Raw genomic sequence first — 18,337 nt, 5'->3', positions numbered from 1 at the left:
GTGTGTGTATGTGTGTTTAAGAATGATAGGGGAGCCTGTTATTCTATGCTTTTGCAATTTGGCAAGGTTTATTCCCATGTATTTTTTGTGTCTTTATTTACGTGTTGTTAATGGCAGTTGTCATTATAAAAGGTTTACACCTGCTGGATACACGTCACTGGAAACATTCATGGAAATGAAGTAATACCTAAGAATGTGTGGAAAAACACTTTTACGTAAACTGCACTTACCAAGAATTGATTCAAGAAATGTAGCGGAATAACTGAAAGTCTTCACTTTTACAAATGTTCAACCTCAGTTACGTAGTTTGATTATGGCACTTAAACATCATCGATGTTCAATTTTTTACAATCTCCCCTGATGGCCGAAGTTAATCAGACCAGTTTTCTTCCGTAGATAGATAGTCATAATATTTCAATTAATTTTGTAGGTACTATATAACGGCTTCACTTTAAAGCAAGGGAAATGGTTCTTGTGTATTAGTGAGTGTGCTTGATAAATAGCAGTTCAAACTCCTTTACAAAACAGAGTCACTCGTCCTGTGGCCTATATAACCCCGTCCTTTTTTGTTCCTCTTCCAGAACAGACAGCCGATAATGGCGACGCTTATGATGAAAGTCGCGAAGACTGCGGCAACGATGAGGATGACAGAAGTCTGATTCAGGGTGTGGTTAGGTACTTCAGGTGAAGTTGTCGTCGTGACGGAAAGTAAAGAACTGCTACTTTTCACGGGCGGTGTTGGTTTTATTCTTGGTGGCTGCTCTGTTAAATTCTGCACTCCCAAGTTGTCTTCCGTCAACCCACTAATTATCTCCCCGTTCAGTTCCTGGGGCGTCTCGCACACAACTAAAATTTTATTGACTTTTGAAGGGTGCGTTCTTAGCCAGTTGAGTAGAGGCAGAATGCCTTTGTCACACCTCCAGGGGTTGTGATGAAGAAGTATCTCCTCCGCCACAGAGATGGCATCGAGATCTCTCTGCGGCAGGTGGGTGAGCGTATTATTCCTCAGATCGATCTGTCCTAGTGTTTTTAAACCTTGGAGGAAACCAACCGGTAATGAATTGATGAAATTATGCTCCAGAGATATGTTGACCAGCCTGGGGAGACCTCGGAACGTCCCCGATTGCAACGTCTCCAACAGATTGGTGTGAAGCGATACCTCGCTGAGTTGTTCCAACCCTCGGAAGGCTCCGGTAGATACGTGAGAGATCCGGTTGCGACTAAGCACAAGGAGACGGAGCTCGGTGAGATTCCTGAATGTGTCCTCCTCGATTTGAGTCAGTCTGTTGTCGTACAGCCACAACTCTTGCAGGGGCATCGGACCAAACACACCAGTGCTTAAGCTTCGCAGCTGGTTTTCGTACAAGGAGATCTGGGATAGCAGGGGAAGATGTAGGAAGAGACCCGGTGCAAGAGTCCCGAGTCGGTTGTTGGAGAGGAACAGCTTTGTTAGTTTGACTGTTTTAAAGAACAAATCATGTTGGAGATGAATGATTTGATTGTCCTGTAGGGAGAGTTCCTCGAGATTTCGGAGATCATCCAAACTCCCGCTGGGTATTTCTTGTAGGACGTTTTTATTTAATCGAAGGTATTTCAACTTGAAAAGCCCTTTGAATGTATCGCTAGGCAACTGACTGATTTGATTTCTTGCTAGCAACAAGTACTCCAGCTCAGATAGTGGATGAAAAGTTTTCACAGGTACAGAGGTTAACTGATTCTGAGTCAGATCCAGGGCGGTGAGAGCTTTAATCGGGGAGAACCAATTTGGACTGAGTGCTGTAAATTTGTTGCTGTTCAGATTTAGAGTCTCGAGTTTGTGTAGATTTCTAAACAATGCCTCTGGGAGATATTTCAATTCTGTTTCAGAAATCCGTAAAGCTTTTAAGTTCACTGTTTTGTCAAATAAGCCTGGTTGAACGTCCCTTAAAGCGGTGTCATTAATGACGATCCCAATCATGTATGTTAAATCTGAAAAGTCATCTGATTTTAAAAGACTTATGTTGCATTTGGAGAGGTAGAGAGCAGTTGTAGTTGGTGGTAGAACAGGGACTGCTGAGATACCGATGCATAAATATTCATCTCCGTTGCATTGGCATCCAACTGGACAAGACCAAACAGCACCATTCAGGAAGCATAAGAGCACCAAAACCATAAATGGAAGCCTCATCGTGGCCCTAAAAAAACACAGAACATTGGATAATCGTTTTCAATCACATTTCCATTCATGGGAATGTAGTTTTGGTGAATTGATACAGTACATTTTAATCACATATCCATTGTTTGAATATACTTGAATATATTAGGGATGCACAATAATTAACAGGCTACTTGTAATTGGATAACAGACAAATAGGACGTCAAAGTCGTTAGCTTGATAGAAAGAAAAATTGAAGAATTCTCTTTTAGCTCGAATATTCAATTGGCTGACACTACTTGTTTGAAAGAGTGGGTTGGTCATTTATCTTCTCTCCCTCCTCTAAAGTGTGCGATAATTGGTCACTTGACACCACGCTATTATATTCGATCAGCCGACGCTACTTCTTAAAAAGGTTTGAAACATTTAATATCTCATAGAAAAAGATATTTTTTTTTCTATAGAAGTAGGTGCACAAGTTGTTTGTCCATACCTGTCAACCTCCATGGCTCCATGCCTGTACAAACTGTCGTATTTTCCCTTACAAAATACAAAATAATTGTACACCATATTTTTTTTTTCTCGGAATGATGCATGATGGGAAATCCCCAGGCGGCAGACGCATGCGCACAGTAGAATCAAACCGCTCGCTTCGAAACAAAAAAAACGATACCGAGATAGAGGCTTCCGCGGCAAACTCCTTTGACTTGATTGATTTGCCGTTTCGTGATAGTAGGTGTATACCGGATGGTACCCATCATTGAAAAAATTTGCGTATTTCCGCACAGATTTCCTTGTACGTCGTACTCGTCTTAAAATGCATAAAAAACGTACTTTGTACGGCAAAACCGCACAGGTTAACAGGTATGTTTGTCTTTCATCTCTACCTTTCCGCAATGTTCTCAAGGCACTGGAGGGCTCGGCCATAATCTGTCGCATGGCACAGGATGTTAACAGGCTGAACTCCACAGCAGTGTTTGTCAGGTGTTACATTTGCGCAATGTATATTTATTATTATTTATTCTAGCTAATTTGTCCAGCTAAAAAATCCCACATGATAAGAATGAGTGATCTATTCTTCTCAACCAAGGCATGTGTGATATTGAGTATTGAGCTTTTAATTATTGTTTGGAAGTGATGCATTTTTGATTAAGACGAGTTATGATTTCAGCCCACTCATTATAAATTATAATTCCAACATTAAATTATGATAACTGAGTGATTGGCTGTGTTTCCAGCAAGGCCATTAAATGCCCGCTATTTATTATTTTTTCCGTGACCTCGTGTTTAGCGTGGTGATAACTGTTTTTTTCAGCAGGATATGTTCCCTTGAGCAACTCCCCCAGAAAATCCTAGTTCAGAAAGTTCATTGTGTTCATTTATTTATGAGCGGAAGACAAGCAATATATTACACAACCCTAGCATCTCCTCTCAAACTGCTGAGAGAATAAAAAGTTAACAAACTTCTGCTTTTGTAAACATTACAATTTTCTCCTTTATTTGTAGCAGGATTGAGGGATGACGCCAGCGGTGGGCATACTTTTATTAGTGGCAGGCCACGTTGGGGTTAAAAAAAACCTAGTAAAATTTTCATTTGACTTTATTTTTATCTGTCGATAGTCTGTGTGGAATAAAAAGTTTTTCCTGCCCCTCTTTACGGCATTTTCCCCCTTGTACCATGTCAACCACAAATTATTTCTGGTGCTCTACACTTTGTGGTGCTTGTGCGTAAGTTTTTCTTCAAGATGCCTGTCTAATATTGGTCAACATCATATAAAATGCTGGTCTGCTCTTAGTTCATGTCAAGACATCGTGAAAATATAGATATGCTGTTGGCTGAACTACCTTCCACAATGCCTTTCAGAATAGTGTGTGCTTTGTAAAGATTTAGCAAGTTGGCGCAACAAAACTGAATCATTTGGTACTATATTTATTTGCTATGGATGCCAAGGCTTGCAGTGCTGAAGGCAGAAGTAAAAATACATAGAAACGAAGCCTGTGACTATCAAGAAATACGAAGAAGGCACACTATCTGGCCATTGCTAATCGACATTAGGGACTATTATTAAAATTAAGGAGGCAATTAAAGTAAAGAAATCCGCTAAGGGCATGACACTTCTTGCAAGTAAAAATGTAACACTTTTCCCTAAATATTTTTTTCTATTTTCACCTAAAATCCGAATCCAAGACGTAGCCAAAGTAAATTGAATACTGTTCTTGAACGGTTTGGAGAATATGGTTTTGGTATCTTTTGAAACGGATGTCACTCAACTTCTTGCACCTCAACTCTGAAAAGAACGAAATGTTAATTATTGGTCCATCTAAATGCTGTGACTTGTTCTCAAAAATGGCTTTGAATGTAAACAAATGTAATATAAACCAGAGAGACTCGGTAGGTGTCACATTTTACCCCAATCTGTCCTCCCAAACACACAAAGAGAATATGACTACAACAGCTTTTTCCAGCTTTGCAACATTGCTAAAATCCACCTTATGCGTTTGTTACCTTCCGTCTCGATTACTGTGATGTACTACTCTCCGGTCTCCCGAAATCAGAAATCAACAGCCTGCAGCTGCAAAATGTTGCAGCAAGGCCTTTGACTAGGACAAGAAAGTTTGATCACATTACTCCGATTTAGCTCACCTGCATTCGCTCCCTGTATCACGTGTGCGGCACAGTTCTGAGGTCATAAGATCGAACCTACCTGTGTGGAGTTTGCATGTTCTCCCCGTGCTTGCGTGGGTTTCCTCCGGGCACTCCGGTTTACTCCCACATTCCAAAAACATGCATGTCAGGTTAATTGGCCGGTCTGAATTGTCCCTTGGTGTGTATAAGCGAGTCAGTTGTCTGTCCCTGTATGCCCTGTAACTGGCTGGCAACCAGTTCAGGGTGTCCCCTGCCCACTGCCCGAAGATGGTTGGGATGGGCTCCAGCACCCCCGCGACCCTACTGAAGTTAAGCGGTGCAGATAATGGATGAATGGACATATATATATATATATATATATATATATATATATATGTATATATGTATATATGTATGTGTGTGTATTTATTGTAGTTTTACTATTTTCATTTGGCGGGCCCGATTAACAAGTCTATGGTCCACATATGGCCCATGGGCATTAGTTTACCCCTGGACCACAATACAAAGATAAGTAACAAAAAAAAGCTAATTCAATCATAGCTTTTAATTAGATATCAAAATGTGTTAGTAGGCTTTAAAACTGAAGCTACTAGCTAATAACAATGGAATATTACTTGCTAACTTTAAGCCTGCCTCGTAACATGAGCAAATCTATACAAAGTAAGTGCAACATTTTGAATTTCTTACCTTGATGTGTGGAAGGAAAAACCCGAACGGAGAGTTGGCGTTTATCTCTGAAGCACTCGTTAAATTGAACCATGGAAATTTTATATTTGCCTGCTTGTCATTTTACATGGGATCTTTCATTAGTCTTCGTCATCCTCCTCCCAGTTTGCCAACAGTTCTGACTGTTTCTGTTGCAGGTTTTTGTTGAATGAGAGCATTCGGGTGAAAAGGAAGCCCTGCCCCTTTCTGGCATCAGAACTTGTTCGAGTAGACTCTTCAAATCTTGGAGGATCCATGTGTGTCAGGTTCTGCACGGTTGCCATGGCGTCCAGCTGGCACCGCCCCTTGACAACGGCTGACTCGCATTTACCGATTACTTTTGTGGTTACTTTAACGTGCTCTTTTAAACTGCGCTTGGCCAGATCGTTGTTGAAAACTTGTATATACTTGTTGTGCTTGTTTGACTTTGTTGCACTTCGGTGTAACATTCTGAGAGATTCCTGCAAGTTCTGATTAATTCTGGAAATGCCTAGTTTGTAGTTTTGCCTGTGTTTGACCCGTTTTGTTTTTTGGTCGGTCCGTTTGTGTTTTGGACAACTTTTCTTTCTCGATTAAAGTGTGGACGTCTACGCAAATGAGTTCCTACTTCCTGCTTCCCGTTCCGTTTTATGACAATGTGTTTGCAATTACTGTACGTGAGTGTGTGATTCTTCTTACAGGAACCAGATGCTGCATGAAAGATTGAAGTAATGTTGATAGAAAACATTGTTTTAAGAGAAGAAAACGTCCCTGTTGGATTGTTATCAAATGCTATTCCCTGTTGATTCTCTTTTGCTTTGCACTCAATATTCCTTGTACACTTTAGCTTTTAGTGAACATTGTTTACAACGAGTTTAGGTGTGGCACTCAGATGAAGCATCACATGTTTTAAAGAAAAAAGATAAAAAGGAATTTTAAGATAGATAAGCAATCTTTAAAGGATAACGCTTGTAGGGGGGACACCCTGAACCACAAAATCCAGATAATGAGGGTGGAACCACAGTAACGTACAGACCCCCATCAGTAAACATTCAACATAAACTGTAGAAGAAAATACTTGTATGAAAAGCGTACAGTTAATAGTCAGGTCCTGGCATGGCTGGAGAAGCAGATGGATGTGGCCATGAAATAAGATTTTATGAAATGTTTTAATGTCAAAAAATGAATAAGTATTGAATAGTGTACAGGAACAGAAAATGAAATTTTGCTGCAATCTTCTGAATTAAAAAACATCAAAGTCATTCTAACTCGGGTAGACAACACATCCATGCTACATCATGTTGAATAACTAACGAGATCCAAATGAACAAAACGTGAAAGTAGAAGACGCAAGATATGGTTGAACACTACATAATGTTCCAATACCAAACAGCTCTGACAGAACAAAGCATAAAAATAAATTAACAATAAGAGTGCCATGATGACTAGACCATGAAGTATAATTCAAGCAAACTAACTAGCTGAAATTATATTATACTAAATTATAATGACCAAAATATAAAGTAAAGACAATTCAGATAATTTTGTAACATTAACTTTAACTGGACAAAAAAATAGAAGAAAAGAAGACCATGCAGCATATGTTGGAATGCAAACTAACTCGAAATAAACAGAGTACAACATAGGATACATTGGAATATCAACTGGGTCTAACTGAACATAACTGAAGAAAGAGGACGCTAATAGTCATGCATGGATATAAAAACATAATGGTACAACACCAACCATTTCTTACAGAACAAAACATAAAAATAAGACAACACGTGATACGACCTGGTTCTAACTGGGCAAAACATGTTCCAGCACCAACCAGCTCCAACAGAACAAAACATGACAAGACAATGCAGGATACGTTGTAATACCAACTGGTTCAGGGAACACTCTGATTTATAGATGGAACAACTAAGTAATATCCTGACACCAACAACCTAATAGAACAAAACATAAAAGTAAGACATCTGATATGTCGGAATACAAACTGCTTCCAACTGAACACAACACATACACAGAGAACATATTTAGACATGAGTATAACAAACTACAGTGACGTGAAAAAGTATTCGCCCCCTCCCCGATTTCTATATTTTTTGCATATTTATTACATACAAAGGTATCAGTTTAGCAAACAAAATTGAATGTCACACAGCGACAACCCAAGGAAATACAAAATGTAGTTTTGAAATGGTGATTCCATTTATTAATGCACAAAAAAAAAATTAAAAATCTATTCGGCCCCATGTGAAAAAGCAATTGTCCTCTGAACCTAATAGGTAGTTCAGTCACCTTTGGTAGAAATCAAACGTATACCATATTTGATAATGAGTCTTCCACAATGCTGTGTAGGAATTTTGGCCCACTCGCTGTGTAAAATTGTTTTTTAATCTGCTATAACGGAGGGATTTCTAGCATAAACTGCTCTTGTAAGGTCACACCACAGCATTTCAATTGCATTCAAATCCAGACTTCGACTTGGCCACTCGAGAACCTTCATTTTGTGTTTGTTTTTTCTCATTCAGAAGTACACTTGCTGGTGTGTTTCGGATTCTTGTCCTGCTGCATGATCCAAGAGCGCTTAAGTTAGAGGGCACGAAATGATGGTCGAATATTCTCCTTCAGGATCTTCTGGTAAACACCATCATTCATTAATCTGTCCACCACAGCAAGTTGTCCTGTTCCTCGGGCAAAGCTTTGTGAGTGACAATTATGCAAAGAAACAGAGAAATCAGAGAGGGGGCAAATACTTTTTCATGGCACGGTTTTTTCCACCACCAACTAGCTCTTAACAGAACAAAACAGATCAGAATGAAATATGTTCGGACACCAACTAGTTCTAACAGTAAAAATCCAGAAAGGAAAAATATATTGAGGTAAGAGAACACACTTTATGACTTTTTTCTACTGTTTGCAACTTATAAAGACAATCATTCTAAATTTATTGTTTGAAACTAATACAATATACTATTGTTTTGAATTTATTGCTGTCTTATCAAAATTTGACCTTCACAAGGCACTGCTTATTTTATTGCGAACTTTCCGCCTATTTTGAACGGTGCGGTTTTCTCTGCCATGCGAGAGCTGTTTTACATCTCCTGTTGTGGAAATGCAACCTACTGGAAAGTCCTAATCACATTGTTGTCATGGGAACCAACTCAAAAGCCGCTTACAAATTAATCCGCCTATTGTTTGCTTTAAAGTTATGGAATGTCCGGGTCCCGCGGTCATTACAAAAAAGTTGAAATCCCTTTGAATAGTTTCAAGACGATGCTTAAATCAAATGTATTTGTTTTTTTTTTACTGTTGATTGTCCTAATAATGCAAGAAAATATTTAAAATAGCTAGCTTTATTTCTTAAAGACCCGGTGTGTATTATAAAGTGACCTCTAGTGGTTGTTAGGAATTCAATATTAAAATGTACCGCTTAGCAAATTGTTCGAATTAGTTATCTGAGTCCATTAACCAAACACAACCTACATTCACCTAACAATGCGCACTCGTTTCTTGATGGAAAAGATGAAAAAGAGACTGGCATTTCCAGACGGGGTCAGATTTAATTTCTTAAACAATTTAACTAAGTGAACTCAATCGAATATGGCCGAATTAGTGTCGCTCGAGTTTCTGTCAAGCCTCCTCTCTCGATCTCCTGCTTCCTACTCTCGGCCCACGGTTTTTCGCAAGCTGGTGTGCCGGCTCCTCCCATGGGCGTGCCAGGAAAGCCCCCCACATGGGTTCCACCATCTCGGAAAAGAGCGTCCCGATGTCTGAAAAACTCATAACAGCAGAGCGTTTATCAAAACAATGCCAAGAGTCCTGTTATCAACAGAACTACACAAAACATTCCGCATTCGGATCAGCGTGACCTGTCATTGAACTTAAGCCTACTCGGTGAAAATCTTCATTGCACTCAATAAATGTAACTTGTATTTAATCGTATAAAATCCTTTATAGTAAAATGTATAAAATGCTTCATGGTGCAGGATACTTCATCCAATTAAATAAAACACAATGGATTTAAATAGTAAGAAAAAACACATGAATTAGCTGGTAAATTATCTCAAACAACCTGAGGAAGCCGACATGTTTGGCTGTCTTTTTACTAGAATGCAAGCCTGGATGCCGATTCATGTCATTCAACTATCTTCCAATTTGTTTTCCACTGTTTCCTTTCTAGGCAATCAGCTCTTCAGGTGTATCAAACTTGCAAAGTCTTTTGTTGTCGCTTGCAGGAATTCACACAAGCTTTAATGTCCTGTTGCACATGAGATTTCATTTTTTGCAAGAACATATACCTGTCAACCTCCATGGCTCCATGCCCTTACAAAATGTTTTTTTTGCCTTACAAAATACAAAATAATCTTACACCATATTTTTTTTCAAACGTGTTTATTTATGGAGTTTATGTGTTTCGTTATATCATATACTGGACTGTCTCAGAAAATTAGAATATTGTGATAAAGTTCTTTATTTTCTGTAATGCAATTAAAAAAACAAGAATGTCATACATTCTGGATTCATTACACATCAACTGAACTATTTCAAGCCTTTTATTATTTGAATATTGCTGATTTTGGCTTACAGCTGAAAAAAACTCAAAAATCCTATCTCAAAATATTAGAATACTTCCTCAGACCAAGTAAAAAAATAATTTTATAACAGCAAAACTAAATCAAACATTTGAAAATGTCCATTGATGCACTCAGTACTTGGTTGGGAATCCTTTTGCACGGATTACTGCATCAATCCGGCGTGGCATGGAGGCAATCAGCCTGTGGCATTGCTGAGGTGTTATTGATGCCCAGGATGCTTCGATAGCGGCCTTCAGCTCATTTGCATTTGTAGGTCTGGTGTCTTTCATCTTCTTCTTAACTATACCCCACAAATTCTTGATGGGGTTCAGGTCAGGGGAATTAGCAGGCCAATCAAGGACAGTGATGCCATGGTCAGTGCACCAGTTACTGGTGGTTTTGGCACTGTGGGCAGGTGCCAGATCATGCTGGAAAATGAAATCCTCATCTCCATAGAGCTTTTCAGTAGATGGAAGCATGTAGTGCTCTAAAATCTCTTGGTACACAGTTGCATTTACTCTGGACTTGATGAAATACAGTGGACCAACACCAGCAGCTGACATGGCTCCCCAAACCATTGCTGACTGTGGGAACTTCACACTGGATTTCAAGCAACTTGGATTTTGCTCCTCTCCAGCCTTTCTCCAGACTCTGGCGCCTTGACTTCCAAATGAAATGCAAAACTTGCTTTCGTCTGAAAAGAGGACTTTGGACCACTCTGCAACTGTCCAGTGCTTCTTCTCCATAGCCCAAGTCAGACGCTTCTTCCGTTGTCTTGAGTTCAGAAGTGGCTTGACCATGGGAATACGGCTATTGTAGCCCATTTCCCGGACACGTCTGTGAACTGTGGCTTTTGATACCTGGACTCCAGCTTCAGCCCACTGTCTTTGAAATTCTGGAAGCGGCTATTCGTCACAATTTTGTTAAGGCTGCGGTCATCTCTCTTGGTTGTGCAGCGTTTCCGGCCACATTTTTCCCTTCCAACAGACTTTTTGTGGATATGCTTTGAAACTGCACTCTGTGAACAGCCTGCTCTTTGAGAAATTTCTTTTTGTGTCTTACCCTCCTGATGGAGGGTATCAATGATGGTCCTCTGGACAGCAGTCTTCCCCATACTTGTGATTTAGTTTACTGAACCAAGCTGAGTGTTTTTAAGGCTCAGGAAACCCTCGCAAGGTGTTTCGAGTTAATTAGATGATTCAGGTGATTAGTTGAATAGCCTACTTGTATACTTTTTCATGATATTCTAATATTTTGAGATAGGATTTTTGAGTTTTCTTAAGCTGTAAGCCAAATTCAGCAATATTAAAATAATAAAAGGCTTGAAATAGTTCAGTTGATGTGTAATGAATTCAGAATGTATGACATTTTTGTTTTTTTAATTGCATTACAGAAAATAAAGAACTTTATCACAATATTCTAATTTTCTGAGACAGTCAAGTATATTGTTAATTAACATTTTGTTGTGAGATACTGAGTTGCTCGACAAGAATGAGGTTTATTATAAAAAAGGTTAAAAGATTAAGTAGCTTGGACGTTCACCGTAGAAGGAAAAAATACATGCAAATATAATTAAGTAGAATAATAAATTTTCTTATTGAAATTATTAATTCATTTTCTGCATTAAATTATTGTTGGTAATATACTGATTAAGGCAGCACGGCGGCGCAGTGGTTAGCGCTTGTGCGGCACAGTTCATGTCGTGGGAACCTGTCGTGGGTTCAAATCCAGCTCCAGACTTTCTGTGCGGAGTTTGTATGTTCTCCCCGTGCTTGCGTGGGTTTCCTCCGGGCACTCCGGTTTCCTCCCACATTCCAAAAACATGCATTTCAGGTGAATTGGCCGGTCCAAATTGTCCCTAGGTGTGAATGAGCGAATGAGTTGTCTGTCCCTGTGTGCCCTGCGATTGACTGGCAACCAGTTCAGGGTGTCCCCTGCCCAATGCCCGGAGATGGCTGGGATGGGCTCCAGCCCCCCCGCGACCCTAATGAGGATAAACGGTACGGCTAATGAGATGAGATGAGATATACTGATTAAAGGGATAACCACAAACCTGTCTTTTTTCATTTTCTCCTTTTATACTTCCTTTTTTTCTTAACTTTTTTATACAACATAATAATTCGTAATATAATGCATCAAAGCAAGTGAGCCGTTTAATGAGTTGAGCCGAAAAAGCCGGTTCTCTAAAAAGTGACGGACTTCCTTCCACTACATAACTACCACATGAAATCCGAGGCTGCAGACGCATGCGCAAAGTAGCCTCAGACCGCTCGCTTCGTTTGCAATGAAAAAAAACGATACCAAGATAGCGGCGAACTCATTTGACTTGATTGATTTGCCGTTGGTGCCGTTTCGTGATAGTCGGTGTATACCGGATGGTACTCATAATTGACAAATTTGCGTTTTTCCGTACAGATTTTCTTGTACGTCGTACACGTCTTAAAATGCATAATAAACGTACTTTGTACGGCAAAAAAGTACAGGTTAACAGGTATGACATATGGAATTAATTAGGCTTGCAGATGATGCTAGGTAGTATCTTTCAGGCTTGTTTTAGCTCCAGTTTAAGATCAGCCCTTTGAGACTCTTTGTGATTAAGGACTATATGAACCTATAAATTAATACAAAAAATAAAATCTGTGATTCACTGTGGATGCAAAAGTTGAACTGAGTAATAGTGAGGGAATACTGTAATCCATGTTTTTTTTACCACTCTTTAACTTTAACATTTAAATGTTAGCGAATTGAAGCATCAACTCTTTCACCCTCTTACTAAGATGATGCATAATATACATGCTACAAAAGATAAGTACCACAGCAAAAACTACGAGAATGACATGAGAAAACATCAGCAAGCCAGTCAAGACTCTGTTAGAGGACAAAAACCAGACATACACCCAACCATGTAGAAGGATGTGGTGAACAAAGTCCGGACCCTGTTCTACTACGAGCTCGTCATAAATCGGTGGCAAAACGTCGTAAGCGGAGGAAGTCTTGTCCATTGTGTCGCTGGTTTGGAGGTGGCGTGAGGTTATTATGGTGAATGCTACTTGAGTCGGTTCCGGTGTCATTGCCTCAGTCGGGGTGACCTCACAATTAATCAGTTCCTCGTCACTTAGAGAGTCAAGAGTGCGGAGGATTTGGTACTGTGGACTGTGACACATCACATCTTCCCTATCAAAAACTGCACTCTTGTTCCTTCTTACCCAGTCAGCAAAACCTCGAATGTTGCAGCTGCAGTCCCAGGGATTCCCACTCAAGCCAACTTCTAGAACTTTATTGGAAGAAAAAATATACTTTGGGAGATTTGTTAAGGTGTTGTTCCTCAAATCCAGCATGGTGAGTTGTCCAAGCTCGTGAAATATATTTGTCGCCAGTTGGTTGAGGGTGTTGTTATTGAGAAGAAGTATCTCCAATTTGTTTAATCGGGAAAAGTGTTGCGGATGAAGGAAGTGTAGGTCGTTGGATTTTAGCGACAGGTTACGTAGTTCAGGAAGGCAACAAAACAGATCTGGAGGCAAGTCTCGTAGTCGGTCGTTAAAATGGAGGTTGAGGGCCCGCAGGCCAGACATGTTGGAAAAAAGATTCCCAGGCACTGTTATGAGGTTTGTGGCATACAGGTAAAATTCCGGCATTTCAGGCGTGTGTCCCATCAGCTCTTCCGGTAATGATACGAGCGGGTTCTTGTAGAGGGTTAGCTTAAAGAGCTTGGGCATGTTATAGAAGCTCCTTTCAGGAATGTGCTGAAGTTGGTTAGATGACAAGGTGAGGTTCTTCAAGGTTCTCAGTGACCAAAACAACTTTGGAGGGATTGAGGCAATCTTGTTGGAGAAGATTTGAAGATACTCAAGGTTCTCTAATCCCTCAAACATCCCCGATTCCAAACTCTCTAAACGGTTTTTATTCAAGCTGAGAGTTTTTAGTTTATTTAAGGTTAGAAATATCAAAGGTGAAAGTCTTTTGATGGCGTTGTTCCCAACGTTTAAGATTTCAAGGTTCTTGAGTCCATTAAAAGATCCTGCAGGGATACTGGACAATTTGTTGTAGCTCAAGTCCAGGTCCTGCAAAGCAGCAAGTCCTTTAAACTGGTCGGCTGTGATGCTTTTCAATTGGTTCCTGTTTAAGTAAAGTTCTTCCAGAGCAATGAGTGGCTGGAAAACATTTGCATGGAGTTCGGCGATATCATTGGACGACAGCTGGAGAGATTTTAGCTGCGGAGTGACGCGGAAAGCATACGGATGGACGGTGTGAACGTGACTTAAAATCAGACTGAAACGCGTCATTAGGTCTTTTCCCGCCAGACTATGCTCATGTATCACACGCATGTTTGTGCTGTTCAACTGCAACGTATACGTGTGAAGGGAAAGATCTTTTGGAGTATCAACAATGCTTTGGCCGGAACAACGGACCTCACCGTTGGGAAGGCACTCGCAGTCGCTGGGGCAAGCTGCTTTGCAGGTGGAGAATATCATCATTGAAAAGGCGAGTATAATGAACAATTCTGAAAATACAAAAAAGTTCATGATAATACAGGACTTTTTTTTACAAAATTCAGGGACATTGACAAACTGACTCAGGCCACTCATCAGAGAAGGGAAAGGGTACGTGTCCCGCACAGGAAAAGGTTTGGCCCTTAGTTTTAAAAATTATTTGTTTCTCATGCATTGCAAAGGTATCGGATTGAGACTCTGTAATCAGTAATAGTTTTTTTCGTCTTTCCCCGTCCTTCTGTCGAATAAAAAAAGTTTCCTGGCCTAGTGGTTGGTTAGTATTTATTTAATTGGGAATATACTGTATTTGTAATGTTTTGGAACATAAATATAATTTGAAAGTATTCTAAAGACATGGAAAAAAATGCTGAAAAATATTTTACTGACCTTGTAAAGAAGTATCCATCTTTTCAAAATTGATACAAAACTCAAACTGGTCAAGAAGCAAGACTACGACTGCCTTTCCAAATTGTAGCTTAATATAGGTCCTCTCCCCAATGTGGTGTCGCTGATAGTCGCTAAAAGATGCTGGATCATTTCCTTGTACTTATTATGACTGATACTTTGTGACGCAACACAGTGTAACTTAGTTGTTGGAGCTCGACTTGTTGAGATCTTTTCCAAGAGTGCTGTCAAGAAATCATATCTGGCATTAGATTAGTGCCGCTGCCTGATGTTGTATTGCCCCGATTGGTAGTTTGGGTTTTTAACTGTTTAATAATATTAACTTTCTAATACTAATGTAATATTAGAATAATAACTCAATTATAACTAGACTCTTCCTCGCTAACTGGTACCAGGCAGTGGTGATGACATACTCATTCTGACTACCAAAGGGTTGTGTTTTTTTGTGGGACCTGTCTAATTTTTTTGGTGCATCAAATATGCTAAAAGTGTATTTTTCCTGTTTGACAGTGGCATAACACTAATGAAAGTTAACTTTAAGGTTTTTAGCTAGTTAAATCTTACGAACCTTCGTATGCCCACATGTATCTAAAGTCCATTTCAAAATCATAGTACATACACAAAAAACTCAAAATCATTAACAATATCACAGTGCAAAGACGCGTAAGATGGTAAACAAGCAAATCATTACTCGTCTAACAGAAAAGAAATATCTGCATTACAAAAAGAACCAATGTTATGAGGAAATAATTCACATTTGCTCACACTTACTATCTTGTTATCGTATCATATACACTATTATGGTCGCGCACATTTACTATCATACTCTCTTACATACACTTCTAAAGTCTCGCACATTTACCGTATTTTCCGCACTATAAGGCGCACCGGGTTATAGGGCGCACCCCGAAAAAAAAGTTTTTGGTCCTATATTTAACATACATAAGACGCACCGGATTATAAGGCGCTACAATGGGAACGTCGACAAAACAGTCAGATAGTTCAGTCAAACTTATTACCCCCTTAACGATCCCAAAGCTTGCAAAGACGCAAACACGTGTCGAGAACACGTGCGGATGCGGTGTCCGTACGATGTCACTCAAATGCATCGTTCCATCATTCGGAAGATTAAAGTCTTGGGATTCAAGAAATGCCAACCATTCCTTAGTTTCTATTTTCGCTCGCAACTTTACTGTGCATATGACAATAAACACTTGGAATTGAGTTTAATTTAAAAATAGACACTCCATTCCATTCATTATCTGCACCGCTTATCACAGAACCATCGAGTTCAGTCTGAAACAAGATACAGGGAAAATATATAGCCGAAGTAGCTCACCGAAGTCGTTGTGTTCAATAATAATGTGCAGCCATGGTCCTCTTATATCCGTGAGTTTAGTAAATCCAGGAGAATAAAATATTTACAAATACAGAATAGTAAAAAAATGCTTCCTGTATGCCGTCAACCATGTGCTATACGCATTCATCTTTTTCGGCCAATTGCAGGCTTTGTTTTACAGTTTAAGCCTATACCAGCCTGTAAATGATAAAAAGGATCCGCCCCTTGACCTCCGAATAACTTTACCCAATAGTGATCAATTTAACTGATGATTGACACATTGGTTAGCCAATGAAACGCCGGTAAATAAATCCCAGCATACACCGCGGACTACTTGGCGTTCGGGGGAAAATCTAGTCAGCGGCTGCAAGTTAGTTGGAAGACTTTGCGATTTAATATTGATCCATAAATAAGGCGCACTGTATTATAAGGCGCATGGTCAGCTTTTGAAAAAAATTAAGACTTTTAGGTCCGCCTTATGGTGCGGAAAATACGGTACTATCAAACTCTCACATACACTACTATAGTCTCGCAAATTTACTATCATACTCTCTCACATACACAACCAAAGTCTCGCACATTTGCTATCATATTCTCTCACATACACTACTATGGTATCGCACATTTACTATCATATTATTTTACAACTCGATAGTGAATGCATGAGAGAATGATATGAGATGTGTGCGAGTATACACGTATTTATAAGAGTTTGATTGAAACGGAAGTCAACATGAATTTCCAGTTTATGATTGGCTCATCACTGATGTTGTCATGGACCACAACAGACTCTCAGATCCAATAGCGTCAGTTTCAACAGTGCTTTTATTAGAAAGGGTTACGGCTCGGTAACAAGGTGAGCCTTGTCCCTGTGGTGAGGGGCCCTCTCCTTGTGAGAGGTAAGAGAATTCTCCCACCATGGTCCGCTGTGTGTCGTAAGAGGCGACTAAAGTGGAGGTAGCGAGGGGACTGGGGATCCTCTCCTCTCTATCTCTACTCCCCAAGAGACAGCAAGGCAAAGAAAGGGGGGCGGGAGACCGAAAGGTCTCGCAAACCCTAGTTATAGGGTCATTAAATGTGAGAGGATGTGCAAGTAAAGCGACTGAGTGGAAGAAAGAGGAGATCGGAAGGATGATGACTAAAAGGAAGGTTGATGTGTTAGCCTTGAAACAAAGATGAAAGGAAAGGGTGAATTACAGCTTGGAGGTATGTATGGTAGAAGGTCTGGAGTTACGGGTGGACATGCTAGAGAAGGAGTGGCTGTGCTTGTGAGTGAGAAAGCAAAGGAAAAACTGCTGGAGTGGAAAGAGATATCTTCTGGATTGATGTGGGTGAGGTTGAAGTGGGGTGTAGAAGTATGGATGTTTTTAAGTGCATATGGACCTGGTTCAGAAAGAAGCGCTGAGGAGAGAGAGGAGTTCTGGAAGGACTTGTCCGAATGTGTAGCAAGTGCAAAAGAAGGGTGGAAAGTAGTAATACTAGGTGACCTGAATGCTAGAGTGGGTGATGATTGGTAGATATGGAGTACCAGGAAGAAATGAGAGTGGGAAGAAATTGATTGAGTTATGTGTGGAAAATGAGTTGGAGATTGGAAATACATTGTTTAAAAAGAGGGACGTGAATAAGTATACCTTTGCCAGAGTGGATAGTGGCAAGGTGGTGGACAGAGCACTGATGGATTATGTAGTGGTTAAGAAAGGGATGTTAAATAGATTGTTGGATGTGCATGTTTACAGAGGTGAAATGAGTGGTGTGTCTGATAATTTTTATGTGGAAGGTTCCGGTTTCCAACATGGCGGCGCGTGTTTACGTTGCGGCTAGTTGCTATCCGGCTATCCTACTATTTACCACTGTCCTCCTGTTAGATCGCTTGCTCCTAAAGCTTTACTTGTAGATAATATTATTCGCGATTATAAACTTAACTGTTTCGGTCTCTGTGAGACTTGGTTACGCCCGGATGAGTTTTTACCACTAAATAATGCTTCGCCACCAGACTACGTTAGCAGCCATTTAGCACGTTCTTTAAAAAAGGGTGGCGGTGTCGCGCTCATTTCT

The 18,337-nt window shown here is 40.0% G+C and overlaps 2 protein-coding genes across 2 annotated transcripts; both read right to left on the bottom strand.

The window, feature by feature from the left end:
- Positions 1–73: 73 nt before the first annotated feature.
- Positions 74–5,780, bottom strand: LOC148354634 (uncharacterized). The gene is made up of 2 exons (XM_088348942.1): positions 5,469–5,780; positions 74–2,174 (listed from the first exon to the last, which is right to left on the bottom strand). The coding sequence occupies exon 2, from the start codon at positions 2,165–2,167 to the stop codon at positions 518–520; it is 1,650 nt and encodes a 549-aa protein (XP_088205068.1). The 5' UTR covers positions 2,168–2,174; positions 5,469–5,780; the 3' UTR covers positions 74–517.
- Positions 5,781–11,560: 5,780 nt separating this feature from the next.
- LOC148354633 (uncharacterized) lies at positions 11,561–15,042 on the bottom strand. Its single transcript, XM_088348941.1, has 2 exons — positions 14,926–15,042; positions 11,561–14,549 (listed from the first exon to the last, which is right to left on the bottom strand). Exons 1-2 carry the CDS (start codon positions 14,942–14,944, stop codon positions 12,778–12,780), a joined length of 1,791 nt encoding a protein of 596 aa, XP_088205067.1. The 5' UTR covers positions 14,945–15,042; the 3' UTR covers positions 11,561–12,777.
- Positions 15,043–18,337: the final 3,295 nt, after the last annotated feature.

Source organism: Urocampus carinirostris, chromosome 12 (assembly GCF_059441175.1).
Source record: "Urocampus carinirostris isolate Australia breed hairy pipefish chromosome 12, RoL_Ucar_1.0, whole genome shotgun sequence".
Lineage (NCBI taxonomy): Eukaryota > Metazoa > Chordata > Actinopteri > Syngnathiformes > Syngnathidae > Urocampus > Urocampus carinirostris.
The sequence above is the reverse complement of the archived record's forward strand: the minus strand, read 5'-3'. Positions and strand labels throughout refer to the sequence as shown.